Source organism: Taudactylus pleione, unplaced genomic scaffold (assembly GCF_031769625.1).
Source record: "Taudactylus pleione unplaced genomic scaffold, aTauple2 ptg000041l, whole genome shotgun sequence".
In the NCBI taxonomy this organism is placed as follows: Eukaryota; Metazoa; Chordata; class Amphibia; order Anura; family Myobatrachidae; genus Taudactylus; species Taudactylus pleione.
Window position 1 is genome coordinate 35,892,897 of NW_028284443.1, and position 27,644 is coordinate 35,920,540.

Below are 27,644 nucleotides of genomic sequence, written 5' to 3' on the forward strand. Positions count from 1 at the left end.
TTCATTGTACATAACTTCAACCCAGGTGTGCTGAATTTCAGAGAGGAAACAAATCGGGCAGGTACCATTTGTCATTAGCCAACAGGATTGTAATGTTCTACATGTAGAGCTAGCTGACTGCATGCCTGGGTGTTCAGCAGGACCATGTAGAGTGGCCATATATGACCGCTTAAAGTGATGCCTGCTACCTAATGACCCGGACATCATTGGCGTAATGAGGGGGGTACGAGTAAGGCACCGTGCCCTGGTCACCAGGACAGGCCCGGCAGAGGGGGGACTCTGGCAGCTAGGGCAATGTACAGTGTGGAAGGGATCGGTATGAATGACCGCCGGACCTATGTCCGACGGTTCAAATCCTGACAGCGGAAAACCGGCAGCCCTGAAAATCCTGATGGTAAGTATTCTAACTATTGTTAACCCTCTTCCCCCGCCCCCCCTGTAAGTGCCTAAACCCAACCCCCCCTTCCCTGCACCCTAAACCGAAGACTCCCGGGGTGTGGGGGAGTGCCTAACGCTAACCCCCCCTACCCTAACCCTCCCAGGGGGGTGTCTATCCCGAAGTCCCCCCAGAAGTCCTGAAACCTCCACCCCCCGCCTACCCCTGCGGCTGTCTGCACCCGGTGCCCAGCTTACCTTCGTTCGGTATGCCGGGCATTGGGCTCCCGGCGCAGATCTAATGACAGGCGGGATTTCGGCGGCCGGCATCCCGACTGCATACCATGTGGAGATGTGCTTTAGGGACACAGGTTATAAGTGACCTTGGGCAAAAGGCTCAGTTCACATAAGTTAAGGGGCGGGGGCTCCATTTTTCAATCCGTTTTTCAACTTGCCCTGGACGCCAAAGCCCCTAGTTACGCCCCTGCTGGACATTCCATTTGCTACTACACCGAGACTATGTCATCATCATGGACAATCAAATGATAGGATAGTACTTCTACCAATAAATATGTTTGATGATATTTGTAATTATTGCAGCTTACACTCTTGTTGTAGCTTGGTGCAGTTTCTTTAGCAGGCAATATTGTCATTCCACTGCATTACATTAATAGTAGGGAGTGTAGTTTATATCCCGGTGGTCGGGATGCTGGCGGCGGAATCCCGACACCGGTCAAAATCCCGACTTCGGCACCCTGACCGCCGGCATCCCAACTGTAAGTGTTGGGGTTAGGCACTAGAGGGGTGGGGAGGGGGGGTATAGGGCTAGGCACTAAGGTAGGAGAGGGTTAGGTTCAGTGGTAGGGGTAGGATAGTTACTGACAAGTGTCGGCATCCTAACCCTGTCGGGATGCCGCTATCGGGATTCTGAACGCCGGCATCCCATACCCACCCAATAGTAGGGATGCCATTTAACCTGTATGAACACCATTGCATGGATTTACAAGAGGATTGTGCGATCCAAAGTAGGGCATACCTGGTTGTTCAGTCAAATATTTTAACTTGAATTAAACACAAAAATGAAAGTATATTAAAACAAGATACTTATTTTTGCGTTGGACTGTGAGTGGTATAAATCTCACCAAATGTCCAATGTTCAGCCGTATAAACGGAAAATGAGAAACATTAAGGATGACAAATATTGTGCACTGAATGGTATGATAATAAAAGTGAGGTGTAAATAACAGGTGTTGCTAGTAGCAGGACAGCTGGTTTACCTGTCAGAGGGCCTGATTCATCACGGATCGCAGGTGCAAAGACTCACGCAAACTGTTGATTGTTGCGTTCTGCATATGTATCGCAGTGCGCCTGTGCGAAATAGCAATTGCGATGGGAACTGTGTTTGCAGAGGCTACGCAGTTCCAGAGCATAGTGATTAGCGGGAAGTGCCGTTTGTGGGTGGTGGCCGGGGGGAGTGTTGGGCTAACGCAGGCGTGCCCGTGCGTTTCAACGCTGTTGCAAGGATGTGCATAAATTATCCACTGCATAGCCATTATCAGTCATAGCATTGATAGCGTGCGTGTCTGTTAGCAATTTCTGAGTAAAGTCAGGGCTTATGCAAGTGTGCATATGGGTCCGATGTTACTCAATGTTACCGATTGTTTCGCTATGTTGCCCTAGTATACGGATGTGAGTAAGGGCAAGTGGGTGTCCTCATGTCAGGCTGCAATCGCAATGTGAATGCACACATTTAAATAGCACCGCTGATATTAGCAACTGCGGTGCATGCGTATAAGCAGAATTGCGATCCGTAGTGAATCAGACTCAGTCTGACCGGTGATTTCTACATGTCAGGATCCAGTGAGAAACTTGTAGCTGATCTGTAAAGTAAGCAGTGCTCTTTTCTGCTATAACATTCTAAAACTCGAGTTGTTTTACAATTTATATTTTTAATGAACAGCACACAAGCACTTTAAGGTTGTTGATGATTTGAAATACAGATATATTGGGATTCATGCTTTAGTAATCCATTTGTTAAGCCCAAGGTTCGAGGGTTTGGTGCCTCTGTCTATTTGTACCATATCCTCATCCTACAGAGTCAATTTATTAATTTGCTCTTGTATGAATTTAATTCACAGCGTTTGTGTTTTTGATCTATGCTGCTTACTTCCAAATCATTTCACTTAATAACATTGTTTTCCCTGATTTTGAAGTTGATTATTCTTGATAATCTAACACATGAAAGATATATGTACTCACAAGTAATCGGCTCCTTCTTTCTGTACACACATAATGTGTAGCTCTGTGGAGCAAATTTGCTAAATATTAACAGCTAGTAATGTTTTATTTAACAGCTAGTAATGTTTTATTTGTTGAAAATTGTGAAACAAAAATAATCTAATTATGTTAAAACCAAAAGCATTTGTAGTAATATTGTCTGCTTACACTAGTAGTTGTTTATAATGGAGAACAGGTGTTGTTAAAATGAATGAACATCTCTTTTCCCCACAGTTAATAAAGAAGAACATACGTCTGTATTTTGGGTACTGTGTAGCGTTTTTCTTGGTGCTATTGCCATGTTATGCAAAGAGCAAGGCATAACTGTCTTGGTAAGAAAATAATGTATACTTTAATGAATGTACAAACACAGTAAATCCTGTGTTAGTAAAAAAAACTGCCATGTAAAATAATTTAAGAAAACCCTCCTGTTGTTGGAGAACATTAAAAAATCCATGTCCGCTATGTATGAATTGATATAAGATTTTATTTTATTTTATTTTCCATGCCTCCCATCTTGTTTACACCAAAATAGTGTTTGATTTATTAATGTTGAATTTAAATATTTCAGTTGTCCTAACCCCCTTCCTCACCTCCCCCTCATTACAGCTAATGGTTTCTGGAAATAACAAAAGATTATTGTCTTTTCTAGGGTTTGAATGCTGTGTTTGATGTCTTTGTAATCTGCAAGTTAAACATGCTGGAATGTATCCAGAAGGTACAGCACAGGGACAGAACCCCAGAGGTGAGTGTATTCAGTTTCCCATTTCCTATTCAGAACAGATTCTGGGCTCCTCGGTTACTGCACAGTGTGATCTCATGTCTGTCGCTCAGTTGCATTCTTGAAAGAAGTCTCTTTATTGTAGCGAAAAAATCCTCTTCTGCCCTTTGATTTTCATGGTGCTATGCAAATACCTTTGCTGTAATGTGGCAAAATCCTGATTCTGCAAGGTGTGGTTAGGAAGTAACTTGGAATAAATTCAGTTCTTGAACAGATCACAGAAATAGCCACCAGTTCCTATGAGATGTACACAGTTTTTACTATTATTGTCATTCAGCTATTTATTATTTTGTGTCTCTGGCATCTTGTAGAATAAGTTGTTGCGTATGATAAATTGGATCTTACCAGTATGTGCTGTTATTCAGTGCATTAGGATATAGATCTGTAGGAAAAAGACTTTATTTAGGGCTATGTACATTTTCGAGAACACAAACATGTTTTGTGTATTTATTTTTTTTCAGAATTCATCTTTTCTAAAGAAGGGATTGCTTCCAAGGATAAGCCTGTTAGCCGCTGGGGGTATATTAATGCTTTATGTACGCTGGCGTATAATGGGCACAGGACCACCTGCATTTACTGATGTTGACAACCCAGCCTCTTTTGCAGATAACCCACTTGTGAGAGTGAGTATGACGCTTCCTGTCTATATTCTGCAGGTATTTTGTTAAATACCCAGTACCTATAGGCTTATCACCACTATAAATGAAGCACATTTAAATCCTCTTTTGTTACTACAGACTACTATGAGTTTACATTGTCGTAATCTCATTTTATTGTAGCAAAACCCATAGTTGCAGGGTGTGATTAGGAAATTACCTGAAATTAAATGCATTCTTATGTGTACCGAGCACAGAAATAATTATAATGTCACATGTGATGTACACTTATACATTAGTTAGTGGCTAGAACCACCAATAATGAAAGAGTGACTAGATTAATGCTTCACTGATACATTTTTTTTTTAACTGAACAAAGCTTAATTAATGATGTTAAATGATAAACAGTCAGATAGGTCAATAGGTCAGCTGGTTGCTTCTGAGTTTCACACCTCCAGGAGAGTTCTTCAGGGAATAAACCATTTATGGCCCATGCTAGTGTTACATATTTGCCAATGCTTTATTTGTAAGCTCTCATACATATTATTAATATTATTATTATTTTTATTATCTGTTATTTATATGGCGCCACAAGGGTTCCACAGTGCCTTACAAATTATGTAAGCTTAAAGGGCACTCTACCATTTGTGCACATTTCTAATTGTACATTTTATATGTATTTCTATATCATGATTTGTAATCTAATATACTTAATTGTTTCAGCACTAGAGAATATCTGGCATGATATATACTGTATATTAATAATGTGTATGTGTGAGAAAACGATTGCTAGATGCAAGTATAACATGTAGCGCTGTTTTAGTGTTTAGCTGCCATTGTTAAATTACTTCAAATCCTTTTGGCATTCCTTCTTTACATGTCTGTATTTATTACATTTAATATTGTACTCTTTTGCTCTTGAGCTATTGTAGTTATTTCATACCATACCTTATTATAATACCACTTACACACAGGAAAATAATAATAATCTGGAATAGTTATTAACCTTCAGTATTACTTTACATTTAACAATTTACCTTTTTATTTAATGTCTGCTTAGAATTCAGTAATGCCTTAATAGTAGATTATTCAAACCGAATATACCATGAACACTGAAGGAATGGTATACTCAATTTAAAACCATTCTGATTTGTGATTTACAAAAATAGACTACATAGGTTATTTATATGTTGAAGCTGTGTAAGCTGGACCAGTACAGGGATATGCACCTGTACTGATAATTTTTTTGTTAACATTCAATATTAGACATTGATTTTTTTTTTCTTCTCTTAATGACAGGTAATAAACTATAATTACTATTATTCCTTAAATGGATGGCTGCTGCTGTGCCCATGGTGGCTCTGCTTTGATTGGTCAATGGGCTGCATACCTCTTATTAAATCTCTCAGCGATTCCCGGATAATGGCACCAGCAGCACTTTGGTTCTGCTTGCTTGGCTTATTGTACCAGGCTTTATTCTCCAGTAATGGCCACACGAGAAGGTGAGTTGTTTTGTGCATTTCAAATAATGGAAGCATTGGAAGCCTGGCTTTTTTTTTTATTATCAGTAGGGAGCCATAAACTAATGATACCTACATTTCTAGACACTGCTAATAAACAGTAACCTTCTTTATTTTCACAACACTTTCTGTTGTCTGCCTCATTCAGTGCATGGGTAAATGAATAGTATATGATGTTAGTATGTAATGGTGCTTGTTTAATATTTAATGTGGTGTTTTGATGATCTTTAAATCTTCCCCTTTCCTGCTTCTACAACTGATCTACACAAAACTAGTGTTTCCCTAGACCTATATTGTATATGCATACATTCTCTGTATTGGAGGATAATCAATAAATAAATACAAATACAAGATGTATCATTAAATGTAATATGGCTACAATCCTAGTTTCAAATAGTTGCATAACCAAAATTTCCAAAGACAAAATTATTTTTAAAACTGGTTTTATCACTGGTTACAAAATACTACAGAGTACAGCTGTAGCTCAAGCCTTAATACAATGCCTGTTATTGATTCAGTGATAAGTTACCTGTGTACAAATGGAAAGTGCAGGCGTCTACTGTAGCTATACTGAAGGTGTAATCCCACTTCATATTTTAGAATAAAGTTGCCACATTATACTTGTGTAAATACACATGCACGCACTACAAAATTTTATCACATTTGGACTATGTACAAACACCTGTGAGCACCACCTTCAGTAATCTCATGCCTCCTAACATGTGTTGTCTTGGTTATAACTGTATAAAGTTCAGTGAGCTGAAATATGCTAAGCACAAGCACTTTTAGTGTGTAACACCTGTGGTCTTGGAGGGAACAAGGTGGAGTTTACTAAACCAGCGGACCCATAACACACACTTCCAGTTTTAAAAGATGGCGGTTGCATATTGTAGAACTCTCCAAAATCATTCCCCACCCACTTTGCCACACCAAGCTATTGTGAGACAGTTTGAGTGTTTGGCACCAGATAAGAAGCAGAATGTTTCCTGGCCATGGATCAGCTGAGCTGTACACAGTGTCTATGCTGAGCACTTTTGTATTGCTACATGGAGGTAACAGTGTGATGTCATTAGGACAGTTCATGAAAAGAGGTAAGCCAAGGCAGTAATAGAGGAGACCTGAAACCAGGAAGCAGAAGTAGATATGACAATGGTGAAGGCCTTCAGGGTTTCCCCTACCTAAATATATAATAAAACTGTGTGCGTGTGTATATGTATATGTGTGTATATATATATATATATATATATAATATATATACACACACACACGTGTATTAATGGCATAAATGGAGAATTTGAATACTAAATAGAAAGACAATTGTTGTCACCACCACTACAAAAAATGAGGAGTCCTTGACACTGGACTCCAGGCTTAAATATTGTGATCAAATATGAAAGTTTTCCTCATTCTTTCATTGTGCTAGATGCACATAGATTTGCGGGGCTGGGGACAATTGCGAACTTTTTATACTCCTATATGGCATTAGTATTGCCACATAGCTGGTACCACAAATAATATGGGTATAACCGTGCCTGGCATATTTATTTTGTTTCTTGGAGACATAGGTTGGCAAAATGAAGTAGATCTTAATTTACACCATGACCCTGAATGCCTAGTTACAGCATACCATTGCCTGCTCGCTCATTTTCTTACATTCTACCCTCCTTCCTCTCCACCACTACTGTGATACCGGGCAAGCTTTCTCATTTCCTTACGTCAGCGTTTCTGACACTGGCTGAATTATTAGGCTTGGCTGTACTTTTTTCTGCAAGGAGTTTAATGTCTGTTTATGTGAGGCGGCTCACGGCATTGACTCTGCTTATAGCCATGAGCATGACATCATTTTCCTGTTAGTGGTTTACAGTATTAAGAAGAGCACACTAGTTGCCAAGGATATTTGAAAGAATTTAGGGTATTTTTGGGGTTACTGAAGTTCTTTTTTCGAATTTGCTCTAGTTCTTGAGATAACTTATCCCATTAAGTAAGAGGGAACTTAGCCATAACGCGTACATATGGGAACCTATCAGAACTTGCTAGAAGGTGAGACACGCGAATACTTAAGGTGTGCAATCCGCAATCATTCTACAATTTTCCCCCTCCATCTGTGTATCCAAAAAATTAGCCAACTTACCAAAACAGATGTCCTGTTTGGAATCGGCACCACAAAGATACCCCAAGATCTCTCTAATATGATTGGCAATAAAATGGGTGTTGATCAGTGTAATATGCATAAAACCATTTCTATTATCTGGTTCCTAACTTGTATTTTCATTTACTAACCAGAATCCTCACCATGGGATTAGGATTTCTCACAATCCCTTTTCTTCCTGCAAGTAATCTTTTCTTCCGAGTTGGGTTTGTTATTGCTGAGAGAGTCCTCTACCTACCTAGTGTAGGTTATTGCATGTTACTGACTTACGGCTACAGTAAAATCTGCAGACAATTCAAGAAAAAGGTAAGAATATGATTTCTATGATATTCCAAAGACAGAATTGAGAAGCCATAATGAACCATTTTGCTGGACATTTGTAGAAAGCTTAATACACAAAAATAAACACATGATCTGGTTTTCTCTACTATAATGATGGCCAGGAGTCCATTCAGTCAATGTCTTCTCTGTGATTACACAACCAAAATGCACCAAGTTAATGGACATAGGAGCAGGGAGGTTGAATACTGTGATGCAGGTTGGAAAACATGCACAGAAAAACAGTGCAAATGACTGTTTGCTTATATATATATATATATAATCGGCAAACAGTCCACTATCAAAGTAACAACATTCCCAATTAAGTTAATTCCAGAGTAAACACACAGAGATACACACATGCAATTAGCTATGCCAGGGGTTCCCGAACTTTGTCCTCAGGGCACCCTAACAATTGAGGTTTTAAGGATATACATGCTTGTGCATAGATGGTATAATCAAGCTGACTGAGGTACTAATTAAGGCCCTCATTCAGAGCCGTACGCTCTGAGCAGAGTGCACGCTCTGAATGAGGGCCGTCCTCCATAACTATGGAGCGTCCTCCTGGACGCTCGTATAGCTGTGGGTCACCACCCACAGCCTATACGAGCGTGCAGTTTGATGGCCGCGATGGTCTTGACCATCGCGACCATCGAAACTGCGAGCCGGAGCCTGCTTTTGAGGTTTTCAACCGCAAGGCCCGGAGTGATTTTGGCTCTATCAGAGCCAAAATCACTCCCACTGACATCACTAGTGATGTCAGTGGGCCGGCTTCTGACGGTAGGCGTTCCTTTGGGAACGCCCCCGTCTGGGAGGCACGCCCACCAAAGGGGGTGTGCTGTCAATCAACATCGACAGCACGCCCCCTTTGATCAGACACAACGAGCGAAGGAAAGTCCTTCGCTCGCCGCGTCTGGCGCATGCGCACGACGGAGCTCCCGCCGTCGTGCGCATGCGCAGTGCACAACATCGACCCACTTGCGAGCGGACAGCCGCTCGCGAGTGGGTCTGAATCAGGCCCTAAGTCACCTGTGCTTAAGTAGTGATACCCTGAAAAACTGGACTTAGGGTGCCTTGAGGACCGAGTTTGGGAACCACCTTTTACCAATAACCATATTTGCTCCCATCTAGCTATGAAAAGTCTCACACAAGTCTGCTACCGCCTGGCAGCAGTTAAGCACAGGTATCTCCATGCCCTCAGCAGTCTTCAACTGGCAAGTAAGACTTCAACTAGATGCCACCTGTGGGCCTTATTCAGAGATGGACATGATAGCACAGCTCCTCCATCTTTGTACGCAGCGGGTGTGCTAAAATATGCAAAAGCCGCAGCTGGCATCTTGTGTAAAAAGGTGCCCACTGCAGGCTTCTGTGATGCGAAGGCTGCGTCCGAAGAAGCTGCAGCGGATCAACTGTGTGAACATCGGAAATCTGAGTAGCCGGGGATGTCCGGACAAATCACACTGCTGAGGCCAGTGAAGCTGCGTTAAATGATGCAGCCACTGGCTTCGACATGACCAGAAAACTGGGCCGACATGCCTGTTTTCTGGAATGCTGCCCGTCGCCGCCCCAGATGCCAGCAACATGTCAATCATGCTGCAGCCTTGGGTCACTACGACCGATTTACAGAACCAGATCTGCACATTTCAATGCTGCTCCTGCGCAGATCTACAAACCGATAAATATCAAATGTATGTGCTCTCTGAATAAGGTGTTCCTACACAAATGTTATTTAGAAAATGGTCTTCTCCCCAAACAACCATGGTCCAGTGAGAATTTTAATGCCCAGCCAGAACTAAACAGGGCTCCCCCAGACGTAGGTTTCTTCTATGTACGAGGCTCCCTGGAAAAGATTACTATTGCCAGTTCTTAGTGTAGGTTATTGCTTTGCTCTACCCACTAACATGGCTCTACTGTTGGGTTGAAGGCCAGATGGGGCCTGTGAAGGAGTTATGCCTACAGTAGGCTAACTGTAACTTCAATATCTAATTCAGAAAATGGGCAAACATGCATCATTCTCACGAACTACTAAGGCTGTGCAAACCGAGAATAACCTGAGGCATTACAGATATGCTCCACCACAGTTAGCAAACTCGATCTTGGTGTGCCAGGTTCCAAACGTCCGCAAATTGCTCTAACCAACCCTTCACTGCATTATATTGGCCCAATCTGAAGTGAAGATGAGCTAAGGAATGCCTCTGCGGCTGACTTATGAATGGTCTTAATTTTCCTATCCAGGAGCCTGTTATTAGCATCACTAACTGCATCAGCTGTGACCAGGTCTCCTCCAGATGCCATCACACAGTGAGAGCCGAGAAGGTGGCAGAGGTATAGTAGGTACATCCTCTGCCAGCTCCAGGTATCCCCAGTCATGACTTAAAAATACAGATGACCGTTAATTAAAAGATAAAATAATAAACTCTCGAAAATAGTGCCTGACATTGGCATTCATAAAAAGGGTTTGGTACGGTATGATCCGACAACAGTGAGAATGTAGACAATGTAATGTTGACAACTATACAAAATTACAAAAAATGGACTGTGCTACTGGTGAAAAAAATGTGTGTGTATATAATAGTATTACTTTTGTCATGCTTTTTACCAGTAGCCCAGTCCATTTTTTGTAATTTTGTATAGTTGTGTGTCTGAATCGGGACAGTTGGTTACTGGCTAATTTGGACTAGCAGCACATACGGTGGATAAACCAATAAACTAAATAAAGGCGCAAGGATATTTTAGCTGTTAAGTATCTGACAAGCTATATTCTCTTTTCTAGTGTAATGTTGACCAGAGAATGCTGACACAGTAGTAATGCTATTTAAATAGTTTTAACCTTGTTAGCGTTATAACTTTAAATATGAAGCTCTTGAGCTTTTTAAGGTAACTATAAAAGTAACCAAGCTTCTGATACCACTCTCTAAATCCAGTGTTTTGAGTGTCCCCAATTGGATGAAAGTGAAAGTTTGTTTAGTTACGCATAGCAATTTATGAAGTTATTGTATTGTTCACAACTCTTAGGGGTAAACTTACTAAAGTGAAAGTTTTTAGAAGTGGAGATGTTGCCCATAGCAATCAATCAGATTCTAGCTATTATCTTGAAGGTGCTAGTTAAATGTTAGGTAGAATCTGATTGGTTGCTCTGGGCAACATCTCCACTTCTAAAAAGTCACTTTAGTAAATTTACCCCTTATAGTCTTTCCAGAAGCATTTTGTATAAATATTTTTTGTTGTGTTATGTAACAGTTGTAGCACTGAGTTTAATTCAGAAACATTTGAACCTGTATGTAAATGTAACATGATAATGTTATTTAGGTGGTGTATGTGCTAACATGCTACTTTCACATTGAGTCAATTACCATTTTTATGTACGTACTATTTATTTATCTTAAGAAACTTGTGACACTGGCTATACTGGGACTACTGGCCATCAACGTAGTGCGCTGTGTCTACAGAAGTAACCAGTGGAAGTCTGAGGAGCTCCTCTTCCAGAGTGCACTCTTTGTGTGTCCTCTGAATGCTAAAGTAAGTCCTTTGGGTTCTTTATTCCTTGGGGCTGAGCGTTCAAGTGCTTCTTGTCAGTGTATTAAATCTAAATCTTTTAAAATACAATTTAATACTTGAATAACGCATCCTCTGTTTCTAAAAGAACATTTTAATAGCAAAATATTCTAAGACCTTAAGGGACTGACGCAGAGTCAGTAGGAAAATCTACGAATAATAGGGCATGGAGTTGTATTTCAGCACATACGCAGAGCTCCGGATGCATTGTCATCGGCAGCAGCATATTCTACCTTACACCAAGTGTACGACATGGACATTTATATAGTAATTCTGCCCATTTTGTATACCATTTATTTTGTGTGCAAATAAGTGCATTTTCTATTTAGGCACCAATTAACTACAAAACTTCTTTTACATGGCAGAAACAACTCCCCATCTTGCCTGTGACAAAATAATGATCCAGCCATGAGCACATTGCTAGTGCCAGCAGCTACCATTGTCATTACCATCATCTGCTATTTGCTTTGTCATATTCATACAGCGTTTCTTTTTATTAGGGTATATTTGATTTCTTTCATGTGTTTGTCATTCTGATTTATATTATTGTTTATATGCCATGTCTCGATGTTCTGCCAGTGGTCGCAGCCGTTTTGTCCCCTGTTGCCTCCTTGCACCACTAGATATGGTCCTGGGCTTAGTGGCGGAACTGGATTTTCTCATTAGGTCACTCAGGCGCGGTGTAGCGCACTCTCTTCTATTTTTCCGTGTCATATTTCTATATTTAAGTTGTCTACTATTTTCTCTTTTTTTTTTTTTCCCCTTCTGTTTTGACTTTTTTCTCTTTTTCCTCACTGCCAGGATACTACTCATTATTTGTCTCTCGCATGTCTTCCCTATTTTTTATGTCTTGTCTTTTGTAGGAGGTTCATAACGAAGTATATTTATGTTCCACTCAGCAGCTTTTTTGTTATTCTCTGATGTCTCAGTTGAAGATTGTCTCTATTAATGCTAAAGACATAATATTCCTGAGACGCGGGGTCGTGCTTTGTGTGAATTGAGAGCGGAGAAGGCTGATGTTTCCTTCTTACAGGAAACACACTTTAAAAGGGGATGATGCCCCATCTCTCAGGAATAGAGATTTCCCATGTGGCTTTTTCTCTATTAACCCGAGGGTAAGACCTTGGGAGTTGCAACAGTGGCGTCTCTCCCCGCGGTGTCACGCGGGGAGGGAAGCTGTGTGCGTGGCATAGCCACGAGTCGCCCAAAAAGAGGGCGTAGCCTCGCGGGCAGCAGCTTGGCCATGCGGGAAGCGGTGTGGCCTTACGGCCAAACCCCCGAGGTCCTGAGGGGGACGGCCGGCTCCCTCACTGTGTCAGGAGCCGAGTGCTGCACTTAATTATACAGTGCAGCACCCGGCTCATGTCACTAAGGAGGAGTCTGCACCTTGGCGTCGCCCCTCGGTGGGTGACACCCAGGTGCGGCTCACACCCCCCTTGTGACGCCACTGAGTTGCAATTCTGTTTGCCCATCATCTTCCTATAGCTGATATTATCCCCCCCAGTTAGTTGTTGGCCGTGTCTTGCTGGTGAAGTGCAAGATATACTCTCAGACATTCACCTTTGTCAACATCTATGCACCAAATAGTGCCCAAACAGTCTTCCTTGATAGGGCCCTAAGCCTTGTCCAGCCAGAATTTTGAGGGGGTGTTAGTGCTAGGAGGTGATTTAAATTGGTCTCTAGACCCTACTTTAGACACCTCCAACTCATCGCCTAGATATTTTGATAATCTCCACCGTAGAGTCAAACGAATCTTGCATGAACATAAACTGGTTGATATGTCACCCTACTATGCAAGATTATTTCTTCTATTTGCACCCTCACAAGTTTTACACCAGACTAGATTACCTCTTCCTTCCCCACAGGTATCTGCACTTAGCAAAAAAACACAAAAAATGGGGCACATTTCTTGGTCAGATCATGCCTCTATCTCGCTGAATATTAGGCTTCCCTCGCCTTGTCATAAGACTTATTCTTGGCGTTTGAATGACATGCTGCTTCAAGACCCAGTCTGTAGGCAACAGGTTAAGTAAGGAAGCGATAGAAAAATCCTTTGCAAAAATGACATGCCTGACACGTCAAAGGTAACAATCAGGGAAGCACACAAATGTGTACTGCGAGGCAAACTTTTACAGCTCGGGGCAAATATCAAAAAGCAGCAGCTAACAGCGAGGGAAGCTATAGCAGAGTATACAGGCCTTGAAACTTGTGCACAAGTCCTCGCTGTCCGCGGTGACTTCTCAGTCTCTTCCGGATGCTTGTCAGTCCATTAATATTTGTTATGTCTGACAAAATTAAATTAGATGCACAGAAGTTTCGTAGCTGTTACTTCTTTTGTGAAAACAAACCCAGCAAGATACTGGCTAGGGCTCTCCATTCCCAGCGTGCATCCACATACATTGCCTGAATAAAAGCCCAATCGATGTCTTTTTGTAAATTCCACAAAGGATATATCCTCAGGTTTTCGTTCATACTATTCCCAGTTATATAATTTGAGGGGTCCGAGAACTGAGGATGATTTGTTGTTAAAGAAGGCTTCCATGAAGACTTCCCTTGAGGAGGTTGGATTTCCCACCCTTTTGTAGGCCGATGTAATGGCCCTTGAGGAGCCATTTACTCTAACTGAATTAGAGGGGGCTATTGAGTTAACCCCCAAAGGTAAGAGCCCAGGCCCTGATGGGTTGCCTATTATAAAATCTTTAACAACGTTCTCTCCCCCTTGATGCTTCAAGCATTCAGTGAGGTTTCGGATCTTTCACCCTTTTCTTTACCATCTCTATTGGCCCATATTACGTTTATACCGAAGGAGGGGAAGGACCCGGCTCAATGTTCCAGCTACAGGCCCATATCCCTGCTAAAGTTCATCTGAAGCTATTTGCTAAATTAATGGCCAGCTGCCTCAAATTACTTCTTCCTAGCTTGATCCATTCGGACCAGGTGGGCTTTGTTGCTGTTCGTGAGGCCAGGGACAATACCACTAAGGTTCTGAACCTGATTCATATGGTCTCATGGCAGCAAAGTACAACTATACTCCTGTCTACAGACGTGGAGAAGGCCTTTTGACAGGGTGGCCTTGCAATTTCCTGTTGGGTGTGCTGGAGCATTTGGGTCTGGGCCGGATTAGTTTTCAGAGGATAAGAGCCCTTTATTCCAACCCCTCAACCCAGGTTAAGATTAACAGGGCTTTATCTGATCCTGTTCCGATTTTGAATGGTACTCACCAGGGCTGTCCCTTATCTCCTCTAGTATTTGTTCTTTGTATGGAGGCTTTGGCAAGGGCCATTCAACGGAACATTAACATATCAGGAGTATAAGTGGGTGAAAGAGAATTTAATTTAGCCCTTTTTGCAGTTGACCTTCTTGCCATAGTAACTATTCCATTGTTTTTGGTGCCCAACCGTCTCAGAGTTTAAATGTTTTGGTTCCCTCTCTAATTTTAAGGAGAAGTTGTCCAAATCAGTGGCTTTGAACCTTACTGTGGATAATGCTACTTTACAAGGCTTTTACATTCTATCTCTCCATTCTCGTGGCATCCTACGCAGGCTAAATACCTGTTTGTTTTTTTACATAAGAACCCCTCCCAGATTTTTTCCTCCATTACTTAATAAGATCAAAACAGACCTTCAATCCTGTCGCTCCAAAAGGATCTCGTGGACGGGGAGGTTTGAAGTAATCAAAATGAATGTGCTACCCAGGGTCCTCTATCTTCTGCAAACTCTTCCCATATCAATACCGTACTCTTGGTTTACAGAATTGCACCTTGTCATTAGAGACTATGGGGGTCATTCAGACCCGGTCGTTAGCGCGGATGCGCTCAGACCGGGTCGATGGCCCCTCACAGAGCATGCGCACGACGGCGCCGGCGCCGTCGTGTGCATGCGTGAGACCCGCTACGACCGACAGCGCCGGTCGTAGCGGGTCTCGATCCAAAGGGGCGAGCTGTCGATGTTGATTGACAGCTCGCCCCGTTTGGAAGGCGGGCCGGGGGGGGTGGCAGCCCAAACGGAGGCGTTCCCATGGGAACGCCTACCGTTTGGGGGCGGCCCCACTGACATCACTAGTGATGTCAGTGTATAGCTTTCGGCTCAGACAGAGCCGAAAGCTCTCCGGGGCTTACGACAAGGGAGACCCTACCCTAGGGTCTCGTCGTAAGCCCCGATGGTCGCGATGGTCTTGACCATCGCGACCATCACCTTAGGCGGTCGTAAGGCTGTGGGTGTTAATCCACAGCCTTACCACCGCAAAGGAGGACGTCTTGAAAATTCAAGAGGTCCTCCCCTCATTCAGACCAACCGCACGCTCTGTGCGACCGGCTCTGAATGAGGTCCCATGTGTGAGCGGGTCAGAGGCCACGTTTTAGGTACTGTATAGGCGAAAGAACATGGGGGGTTTACAACTGCCTAATTTCCTCTCTTATTACCACACTGTGTTGCTCACTAGGGTTATGGAATGGTGTAGAGTTGCTGATGGGAAACAATGGGTAGATATAGAAGCTGCTTCTCTTTCTATTCTGACCCATGGGTTGCCCTGGCTACATACCCTACCACAATTATGCCACCCTTTACTGGGCCCTTCTATTTCCTGCTGGTGACGTTTCCAGTCTCAACCACTCCTCTCACCTAGTCCTTCCCCTTTAACTCCATTGTATGGAAATCCAGCCTTCTCTCCAGAGTTGGTGCCCAAATCATTTATATTATGGTGCATTCAAGGAATTTTGACAGTAGGCCAATTGTTCGACTCTCCTGGTATTATGAGTTTTCCCTCTGTACAGGCCAAATGGGACCTGCCTAACAGGAAGACATGGCAATATCTCCAGATTCAGCACTTTCCCCAAGGCCTGGGACCCACTAACGCTTATGGTTGTGGTCTCACCCTATTTGAAAACGTGCATGTCTCACTCCTATCCTTCACACCCTCTGTCCTTTATTTATAAATTGCTTGTTGATCACCTCTTTTCCATCCAACCTAAATTGACAATGGACTGGGAGGTTGATTTGCAGGGTCTACTGCGGGAGGATGATTGGCTGGAAATTTTTATTAACACATTTTCCAGCTCACTCAATATGTTTGTGGTAGAAACGCATTACAAAGTTTTATGTTGATGGTACCGATGTCCCTAATTCATGCTGGAGATGTAATGAAGCATTTGCATATCTGGTGGGAGTGTTCATTATTGTGACCTTTTTGGGATAAGGTTATAGAGACGGCAGGTATTAGCTTACAGGAAGATTTGCCCTCCTGCCCCGTTTTCTGGCTTCTGAAACTCTACGTAGACCGCAGGTACTTTTTTTTTTTAAAAAACCTTACTGCGGCATACACTTAGTGCCTCAAAGGCGTTAATCACAGTATATTGGAGGTCTGTATGACATCATGGTCAGCAAGATTTCACAGCGATCTGGTACCCTTGGCTCCTTTTTAAGGAATCTGATCATTACAAATCGCTCTGTAAGGGGCTGGGGTGGTGAAGTGGAGAGAGGTTTCTGTCCTCCTTCGAGGGTGCCGTACAATGCTTTGACATACTATTCCCTTATTTTCATTGTATTGCTTTCTACTTTTTTTTTTTTTTCTAGCAGTGAGGTTCTTTTCTTTTTCTTTTTTCTTCTCCTTCCTCTCTTTATTATGATTATACTTCTTATTTGTTTTTGTGTACCTGAGAAGTGCTGTTTTCTTATAAAATGTGACCCAACACTTACTGTTTTCTTTCTGGCACCATGCTAAATGTATTACGATATACTTTGCTGTTTCTGTACCGGTTATGGCATGTTTATTTTATTTGATGTTGGTTTTCAATAAAAATAAATTATTAGCATGGCAGAAACAGCATCGCGCTGGGATGTTTAGTCAGAGAATGCCCGTTCTCACAACTAAACACCCTGTTTAAGGCTCGAGGGGCGGGAGAGTGGGCATTCCCTGACCGAACAGCGTGCATAATTGAATAGCTTCGGGAGCTCCTTCTTTAATTGAATCGAGCCCTATGAATATAGCTGGTTTATTATATCTGTGGTGTGGTTGGGGAAGGACTGGGAACAGCTACATGCAGACTGGGGTGATGAGAGAGGTGTGGTGCGGGTAATAATTACTTGGGATTAGGACATCGGATGCCCCTCCTCACCTGTGCCACTGAAAAGTACAGTTTTGAAACTGTTGCTCATCCACACAGAAACATAGCTCACCAATACGTACATCTCATGATGTGGGATGAAGGCTTTCATGTCTGTACTATGCTGCGTCTGCTAAATAAATGTCATGTTTTCTTTAAAACTGCTCCGTATTATAAGGTACATGTGGTAATCTTTTTCATTTCTTCTTTTTAATACTTCAAAATGATCCTATTATAGTGTCAACATTTTAACTGCAGTTTTCATTTAAAGCATAATGTTGCCTGGCATTTAATAGGAGAACACTTAGCTTTTCATTATGACTTTTCTTCGCACTAGAGGAAGTGCTGTGAAAACAGAGCTACAATTAATGAATTTGACAGACCTGCTTTGACATTAGTGGTGTTTGTGATTATTTGTGCACTTGCGTTAATATGGTGTTCTTTAGATTCTCTGTAAAGCTGCACATACAAAGACAGACCTGCCTGGTTTCCGGAGCACTGGGTAGCCAGGTTATTTTCTAATGCCGTGTATACATTGAGCGATGTGTACCGATATGATATGTCGGCCCGACATATTGTACCTCGGGTAAATATTAGAACGAGGAAATGAACGACAGAACGATCCCTCGTTCCGTCCTTCATTACCTGCAACGGGGCTGCATGCAATATAGTCTGTTTGGACGTGCAGCACAGCCGACTGGACGATACCACATGCGACCACGGGAGCGCGCATATTGGCCGTACACTCTGAGCGCTGCGGCCGATATATCATTCCAAGTCGGCCGGAAACTACATATCGTGCTGACATTGTGTCAGTGTGTACCCAGCTTAACTCTTCCACCCACATTGGTGACCAAATTTCAGCTCAGGCCAAGAAATTTGATCACGTGGAGTTAGTGCCTCCATCTGGTAGCCACACACTGGCTGGTCAGCAATCAAACAACCATATTTTTAGACTGTCGTAGTTCAGGAATGATATTGATCAGTACTTCAATTCTGCTGTTAATGTTGAGCCCACATACACACACAGCAAACTGATCAGATTGCCTGTGTGTGTTTATATATCTGTCCATTTTCTTATGTGTTGTCTTATGTCTATGTATTGTCTTATTTTCTTATTTGCAAATTGGATCCAGTATAGTTTTTATCATTTATAGGTGCACTACAATGTAGGTAAAAATTTAGCAGATCAAGGTCTTCAAACAGATGCCATTAAGTACTACAGAGAAGCTGTAAGGTAATGTTTGATGGTTTTCTGTGATGATATATTTGCATTATTATTAAATGTGTTCATTTCAGAACATAATGTGAAATGTTGTACTACAGATAATGTACAGCAGCCTGAGGTCCTGAACACAATTTATCAATCTCTGTTGTGCATCGATGGTGTCTTTGGCTTTGTCACAGCATCACACAAAGTGCAATTTTCCTGCTTACTCAGAGATTAACAATGATAATATTTGTTTTAAAATGATAAGAAATTCCCCTCCATTTACTAGTATTCCACAGTGGAATATTTATTTGTATCACAGGAAGATGCCATCATCCTAAACACGAAGAGCACTTAATATAATCTATTTACTAGCGAAGATCTCAGTACCTGTATATTACTCTAGATAGTGAATATCTGGCAGGTACACTGTGAGGCATGTCGTGCTGTTTTTAGCCACGTTCCTTACATACTATTTGACATTTCCAGGTTAAATCCAAAATACGTTCATGCAATGAACAATCTTGGCAATATACTTAAAGAGAAAGATGAACTCCATGAAGCAGAGCAACTCTTATCTCGAGCTGTGTCAATCCAGTAAGTGAATAGGGAAGATGTAGGTACTGTATATTCTGGTGGATTGCCCTTATTTCATCTGTGTATTTTGTATACCAATTATAGACCTGATTTTTCTGCTGCATGGATGAACTTGGGTATTGTGCAGAACAGCCTTAAACAGTTTGAAGAAGCTGAAAATAGCTACTTAATTGCTATCAAATACAGAAAGAAATATCCAGACTGTTACTACAACTTGGGACGACTGGTAAATGTCCTCTTGCTCTCAGTATAATTGCTTTTGCCATTTTCAGGCATGTTATTTGTCTAAAAGGTCAACTGTGACTGTTATTTACAAGAATAGAATTGATTTATTCCTTTAATGTATGTGGCAAAGGTGTTATGTCCAATATGTAAGGATTATTGACCCTTCTGTAGGAAAATACAGTAGTCTATGCAACTTTGGCTAGGATTACTTTATTCCAGATGAGAACCCTTATTCTTATTATCTTTTATTTATATAATGCCACAAGGGTTCTGTAACGGTAAGCAGTCGGGGAGCCGGCGGACCTAATCCTGACAGCCGGCTTCCCAACTATCATATCCCGGCAAGGGTCTAAAGACAGGCATCGATATGCTGACCCCTGTCATTAGACATATGCCGCGAGCCCGACGCCCGGCATCCCGATCAAAGGGACACCGAGCGCGGATAGCTGCGGGGGGGGGAGGGTTAGGTTTAGGGTTCCCGGGGGGACTTCGGGTTAGGCACCCTCCCAGGAGGTTAGGCTCAGGCTAGGGGAGGGGTGGGTTAGCGTCAGGCACCCCCGGGGGGGACTTAGGGTTAGGCACCCCCCCCCCCAGGGGACTTAGGTTTAGGCGGCGGGGAAGGGGGGGTTAGGGTTAGGCACTGGGGGGAGGGTTAGGCACACCTAAGGGAGGCTTAGGGGGTAGAAATAGGTTAGTATATACTTACCTGGGGACGATCAAGATTTCCTCCTGTGCCGGGATGCCGCTGTCGGGATTCCAACCGACGAGCATGGGTCCGGCGGTAAATCATACCGATTCCTCTGTAACGCTGTACATAGGGGGATAGACTACAAAATCATTGCCTAGGCATATGAGAAGTTACAGATGAGTTCAGAAATGTACATGATTGCACAGTTACAGCCTGTAAGTTGAGTACTAATGAAGAGAATATAATAGGATGGAGGGCCCTGCTGTAAAGAGCTTACATTCTAGAGGTGGTAGGTGGACACACAGAGGGAGAGGTGAACAAACTAGGGGATGTGGAGGGTTATAAGGAGGGAGTGTTGGCTAAAATTAAAATGTTTATGTCCCAATTAAAGCCTGGAATGAAAGTCTATGTGTGGGAGGGCATTCTAGATTTTGGGAGCAGTCCCGAGGATGAGAGTGAGAAGGAAGGGAGATGAAGGTCTTTGGCAGAGTGGAGTATCTGGGTGAGAGTTTGTGTGGCAATGGATTTCGAGTTTCTAGGGGAAAGAGGACTGGCTGAGGGTTTTGTTAGTGAGTGAGAGTAGTTTGAACTTGACTCTATATGGGCCAGGAAGCCAGTGAACTGATTGGTAGAGTGGAGGTGAAGCTGCATGAGAGTAAACTTGAAGTGTTTTTGAGAGAGGACTAAAGAAAGGTGTGACGGGAGAATGGTAGGCCAGTGAGGACAAGGTTATAGCAATCAAGGCAAGAGAGTGAGTAGTGTTCTTGTAGCAGTGACAAAGGGCTCCATCATGGAAAAATGACAAACAAGGAAGCGACATTCTTGGGAGAGTTACTGAAAATGGAGGGATGAAGAAGAGGGCAGAAGTGATGATGACACATAGACAGCAGTCCTGGGAGATTGGGGGGGGGGGGGGGAGAGAGTTGTGTTGTCAACTGAGAGGGAGAGAAGATGGGGTTAGGGGAGTTTTAGCAATGTTCATTTTTAAGAAATTATTGAATCTTCCAAGATGAGATGATGACAGACAGCTGGGGATGCAGGAGAGTGGAGATGGTGAGAAGTAGGGGAAGACACTATCATTGGCATACATGCATAATTGGTGGCTGAAGGAGCAGATGAGCTGGGCTACTTATATTGGTCCCTATCCCTGTCTTCTGGATTTGTCAGTCCACCTCTGGTCTTAGATCAGTGCTTCTCAAATTCAGTCCTTGGACTAGGTCATATTTTCCATATATCCTTGCTATATTCATTGTTACCTGTGGTTCTAATTATATCATTTGTAATTCTGTGAGGAAACCTGGAAAACATGCACTGTTGGTGTGTCCTGAGGACTGGATGTGAGAAGCACTTTCCTAGAGAAAACATTATTCTTAGATCTCTTCATTGTGGTCATTAATACAAACACATTCAAAATCCCTTCTAGTTGAAAAGGTATCTTAAAATGATTTTTCTATTGAGTTCAGTCATTTAATATACTAATATTTATTACTAAAATATAAACATATATTCATGGACCACTATCCCTCTATTCATTTCTGCAAAATACACTACTCTTTTGACTGATATAGGAAATCTAGAGCCTACATTTTTACAGAGCGGTTGAACACTTGATGATCTAAAGTTCAATGTCTAGTGCACCATTGTACCAGTTAATCACATTAACATCCAGACGTTACAGAAATTATGTTGGCTCAAATTATGTTAGCTCAGAACCTTATATACAGAATAGTGATTATTACAGTATGTCAATTACAGATCAAAGTACCTTGCTCTCCACTTATTTACTAGTAAAATCTCATTAAAAGCTTGTATAACTGAGAGTTAATCATTCATCCGTTCTGAACGGGATACAGTCAAAATGCCGACGGCCGGAAGGCCGTCTGTCTAAATCCCGGCGTCTTAATACCAACGCGGGACTGAAGACAGGCGTCGAAATCCCGACGCCGAAATCTTGACAGGCTGCTTCCCGAGCGAAGGTAAGCCGGGCTGTGTTAGCACTTAGCTGCGGGGGGGGGGGAGGGTTATGTTTAGGCACCCCCGGGGGGGAGGTTAGGGTTAGGCACCGCCCCGGAAGGTTTAGGGTGTGGGGAGGAGGGGTTAGGTTTAGGCACCATCGGGGGGAGGTTAGGGTTAGGGGGGGGAGAGGGGAGGGTTAGGGTACTTAGCAGCCCCAGTCAGGATTTTCAGCGTTCGGGCTTGAGGCGTCTGGATTTTGTCATGCGGCTTCCCGGCCGTACGCATTTCATACCCAACCCCTTCTGAACAGTGTGCAACACCGTCTGATGTGACACTTTCCTTCAGCTGGTTATTGGTTAACTGTCACAGAAACATGCTGGCATACAATAAAGTTTGTTTGGAAACATGACTTGGTATAATTGTGTAGAATTCACATGAGCAGCATATGGGAAGCAAAAGAGCAATTTCACAACTGCGGTTTGTTTTGAAAGTAGGGCAGAATACTTAATTACCTTCCTCCACTATTATGTGGTCTCATCACAGTGGCGGATTTTGGGATCAGGCCTCCACCAGGCACAACTTTTCGCCCCAAAATTTTATTATTTTCATTATTAAGTTGGAAGTCATAAGTTAGCAGTATAATAAAATATTCACAAACAAATAGATGTCTCCCTTTTCTAATCAGTTTGATATTCACTTACAAAATAAGAACATGTTTTGACTATTACCTTTCTTCATTAAGAAACAAATACCCATCAAATAATATCACCTCTCGAAGTCACCAGGGCTGCTGGGACCTTCTCCTTCTTGCTGGCTCCTTCTGCTCGCTCTGGCCAAATTGTAATTTCATTTGCCTCAATTTAAAATAACATTACAGTTTTCTAGGAGTGCTACAGTATATTAAGAAAATGACTTTGAATGGAGGGCCACGATATGTTCTCACTGTAAGACTTCCAGCAATTATGTAAGGGTTCTTTGCCGAGTAGATTCTTCTTCTTCTTCTTCATTCTTCACCAGGGTGAATGTTTTCCCCCATTGTGATATTTCTTTGCAGGTCCCATTGTCACTGCAAAGGTTAAACTAGTAACAGCAGACAACCTTACTCTGTCCATCTGGCACACCTACTTCATACATAGGACAAACTTACTCTTCCAACTTTTGCACCTACTCCATACATAGGGCAACCTCACTCTGTCCAACTGGTACACCTACTCCGTACATAGGGCAACTTCAGTCTGTCCATCTGGCACAACTACTTCATACATAGGACAACCTTACTTTTCCGACTGGTGCACCTACTCCGTACATAGGACAACCTCATTCTGTCCAACTGGCACACTTACTCCATATATCGGACATCCTTACTCTGTCCAACTGGCACACCTACTCTGTACATCGGACATCCTCACTTTGTTCAACTGGTAAACCTACTCTGAACATAAGACAAACTCACTCTGTCCTACTGGTACACCCACTCTGTACATAGGACAACCTCACTCTGTCCAACTGGCACATCTACTCTGTACATCGGACAACCTTACTATGTCCAACTGGTACATCTACTCTGTACATCGGACAACCTCACTCTGTCCAACTGGCACACCCACTCTGTACATCGGACAACCTTACTCTGTCCAACTGGCACATCTACTCTGTACATCGGACAACCTTACTCTGTCCAACTGGCACATCTACTCTGTACATGGGACAGCCTCACTCTGTCCAACTTGTACACATACTCTGTACATAGGACAACCTCACTCAGTCCAACTGTTACACCTAGTCTGTACATGGGACAACCTCACTCAGTCCAACTTCTTCTACCAGCCAGTGCTCCTCCACAAACAGCACCACATTCCTGCACGATGCTGCAAATGTGTAGTTTGCACTGTGCTTTGGCTAATTTACTCTGTGACACCCCCCCACACCCCAACATAAGCTCTAAATGGGCACATTTTGTAGCTTTTACTGCTCTAGAGCTAGCCATTGCTACCTAGAATCTGGCTTATACATATTTGGTAAAAGCAGATAGTTGGGGCTGAAAATTGTACAGGACGAATTCTCCAATACTAGGCACAAACGGGAAGCTGCATTTTACATTGTTCCGCTATTGGCATAATTGGTGTTATATCTGTCAGAAAGCCTGACAGATTCTGGTTTAATACTCCTTGGTTTTCAGTATGCAGATTTAAATCGACATATGGATGCACTGAATGCCTGGAGAAATGCCACGTTTTTGAAGCCACAACACAGTTTGGCTTGGAATAACATGATCATACTGCTGGATAATACAGGTAAACAACTATTTTTTGTTTTGAAAAATGTTTTTAAACACAAAATACATGTTGTCTTCTGCTTTTTAATTTGTGTGTCTTACTTAGGCAATTTGGCTCAGGCTGAAGCTATTGGGAGAGAAGCTTTAAAACTGTTACCACATGACCACTCCATCACATTTTCCTTAGCTAATGTTCTGGGAAAGGCTCAGAAGTACAAGGTTGGTCTGCTCTGAGTGCTATGCATGATTGGTGATCGGTGGCTGCACCCGGATCTGTGCTATTTATCTTTGGCTTTAAACTTCAGGTGTAACTGTACCTGTTGTAGTCTTCAAATAAGTGTAGTTAATAGCACAGAGAAATAATTACTGTGGCGGCAGCAGGGCCGGTGCAAGGTTTCTGGGCGCCCTACGCAACATTTCACCAACTGTCCCTACTCCCTCCAATTCATAATATGCCACGCATCAGTGTCCCCAGTTTATAATATGCCATACAGTAGTGTCCCAAATTCATAATATACTATATAGAATATTACACACAGCAGAGCACCAAAATCATAATGTACCTCATAACAGTGCCGCTAATTCATAATATGCCATGCATCAGTGTCCCCAGTTTATAATATGCCATAAAGTAGTGTCCCAAATTCATAATGTACCTCATAACCCTGCCACCGTGAATTATGCCATTATTATTTTTTTTTTGTGGACTCAGCGGCGCCCCCCTGTGGCCAGCTCCCTTAGGTGGCTGCCTAAAGGTAGCATCGGCCCTGGGCGGCAGTAAAAGAGCAGGTTACTGTGGGGTCTGTATACATGTGCCATTGGAAAATATGAGAAGTACATGGGCAAACCTTTTATGTAGTAAACTAAACAATTCAAATCAATTCCCTTGTTTAACTAATGCATTTAATGTATATATTTAGATATTTGTGATATGTTTTGTCAATACCATTTCTTGTACGCTGTAAGCATTTCACTTTTTGTTTTTGTTCTGACATTTTGGCCACATGAGGGCATTGTTCTATGGTCTGATTTCATTGCTACTTGGCACCCACTGATAAATACATGCAAATATGCAGATACAGTCTCTTATTGCTTTGCAGATTACATTTTCCCTTTTGTACTGTAATGAACATTTATCCAAAACCTATGCAGTCAGAATATTCTTCAGTGATGAGAGAAAACTGAAACTATTTTGACACTAGTCTATTGTACACATCGTTCTGACAAATTGTACTTTAGCCTTCAAAGAATGTACAGATTTTCTATTTAATTTCAGGAGTCTGAAGGTTTGTTCCTTAAAGCCATTAAAGCAAACCCTTCGTCTGCGAGTTATCACGGCAATTTGGGTAAGAGCCATTTAAAATCTGAAACTGAATAAACTGTCACACTGTAGATACGTACACTGTGAGATATTTTCCTATTGATGGAGTGGAAAATTAATTATCTAACAATGTCAAGATTGAAACGTCAAGAAGCATATGTTTAACAGTCCATTCTCACTGCGTAGTAATTGAAAAGGGTAAAATCAATATCAATCAAAAATAAGGGTGTACAAAAGGCCTACCTATTGGAGTGAAGCATTTCCATTATGAGGTGATGACTGTTCGCACAGTAAATGTCTCCATGTGCGGGCCCTTTGTATAGGAACAGCATGAGCAGAATGGAAGAAAAAAATGTAAGCGCTGTTTTGAGGCCTGCTTTTTCTTACAGCAGAACTCTTGTCAAAGTGTTCAGGGCACACAGAACTAAAACACGCATGGAAAGCAGGAACATTGTGGGAGAACTGGAGCCGTCTGTCAAATTATATTTTTATTGAGCGGATGATGAGATGATTAGCATTATATTTTATTTTTGCAATTCGAATCTATGGTCGGTAATTCATAAGTTATCCTCATCTTGCCTGATGAAACTACACATTTCCAGGTAAAGGGGCTCGAAAACAGAATTGACTGCAATTGGTCCCCAAGATACAGGCACAATTGCATTCAGTAAACAAACAAAGAAAGCCGCGGGGAGGGTTAGGTTTAGGGTTCCCACGCAGGACTTGGGGTTAGGCACCCCCCCGGAAGGTTAGGGTTAGGCTAGGGGAAGGGGGGATTAGGGTTAGGCACTAGGGGGGGGGGGGAAGGTTAGGGTTAGGCACTCCTAAGGGGGGTTAGGGGGTAGAATTAGCTTAGAGAATACTTACCTTGGATGATCGGGATTTCCTCCTCTGCCGTTATGCCGTTGTCGGGATTCCAACCGCCGGGCATGGGTCCGGCGGTAAATCATACCGATTCCCATCAGAAACCCATTCCCATCTCTCATGGAATATACAGTATATCCGAAGAATGACAAAAGAGCCAGTTGGCAACAGTGGTGCCTTCACAAGTAGTCAATCACAAGTGCTTCACTAGTACAGGCGACCGCCATGATATGCTATTCACACCTGCCCTAGATCAACCGCAAATAATGCAACTTTCTCAGACCTTCAGATGTGCCCTTGCTCATCTAGCTTCAATAAGCCATGCTGCACAATATGTCTGGCGTGAGTTAGCCGCCAGGTTCTCGTGCAACTACACTAGCATCTAAGTCGCGATGTGACCATGACACACCAGGAGACTGTGCTGATTAATTTGATATGTGACACTTGTATATCTGTGTGTGACTGAGTCTGTAAATAGAACTTGACATGGAAAAAAGCTGCGGTCGCTGCATCATAGCACTTCACATGCTGATTCAAATTAACCAGCACAGTCTCCTGGTGCATATCGGCAAAAAATGACGCCCGTCACCAGCAGAGTCTCACGGGACCAGGCACGGCAAGAGGGGCTGTTTGGAGCGACTGCTGCAAATGCGAGTGAGGAAACATCTATATGTGTTTGTGTCCCAGTCTGCATGTTCGCAAGTTCTTACTGTTCCCTGCCTACGTTAGATTGTCCCCATCACCTCTCTAAGAGCAGCTTGGAGTAACTGCTGCAAAGCTGCATATGCATGTGATCACTTTTCTGGCCATGTAATGAGTGTTCTCACACAAAATACC

General features: G+C 42.6%; 1 protein-coding gene across 4 annotated transcripts in view; it reads left to right on the forward strand.

Moving 5' to 3' along the window:
- TMTC4 (transmembrane O-mannosyltransferase targeting cadherins 4) overlaps positions 1 to 27,644 on the forward strand; it is an 87,809-nt gene that overhangs the window by 57,557 nt on the left and 2,608 nt on the right. For all 4 annotated transcript variants that reach the window (XR_015872849.1, XM_088458129.1, XM_088458142.1 and 1 more), the window contains 12 exons: positions 2,887 to 2,984; positions 3,305 to 3,397; positions 3,895 to 4,056; positions 5,329 to 5,531; positions 7,833 to 8,004; positions 11,404 to 11,535; positions 18,829 to 18,908; positions 19,371 to 19,478; positions 19,563 to 19,704; positions 24,527 to 24,641; positions 24,729 to 24,841; positions 25,899 to 25,968. Coding sequence is in view for 3 of the 4 variants with exons in the window: in XM_088458129.1 (XP_088314255.1) it covers positions 2,887 to 2,984; positions 3,305 to 3,397; positions 3,895 to 4,056; positions 5,329 to 5,531; positions 7,833 to 8,004; positions 11,404 to 11,535; positions 18,829 to 18,908; positions 19,371 to 19,478; positions 19,563 to 19,704; positions 24,527 to 24,641; positions 24,729 to 24,841; positions 25,899 to 25,968 (1,488 nt within the window). In the remaining variant the exon portion in view is untranslated. The remainder of the gene's footprint in view (positions 1 to 2,886; positions 2,985 to 3,304; positions 3,398 to 3,894; positions 4,057 to 5,328; positions 5,532 to 7,832; positions 8,005 to 11,403; positions 11,536 to 18,828; positions 18,909 to 19,370; positions 19,479 to 19,562; positions 19,705 to 24,526; positions 24,642 to 24,728; positions 24,842 to 25,898; positions 25,969 to 27,644) is intronic.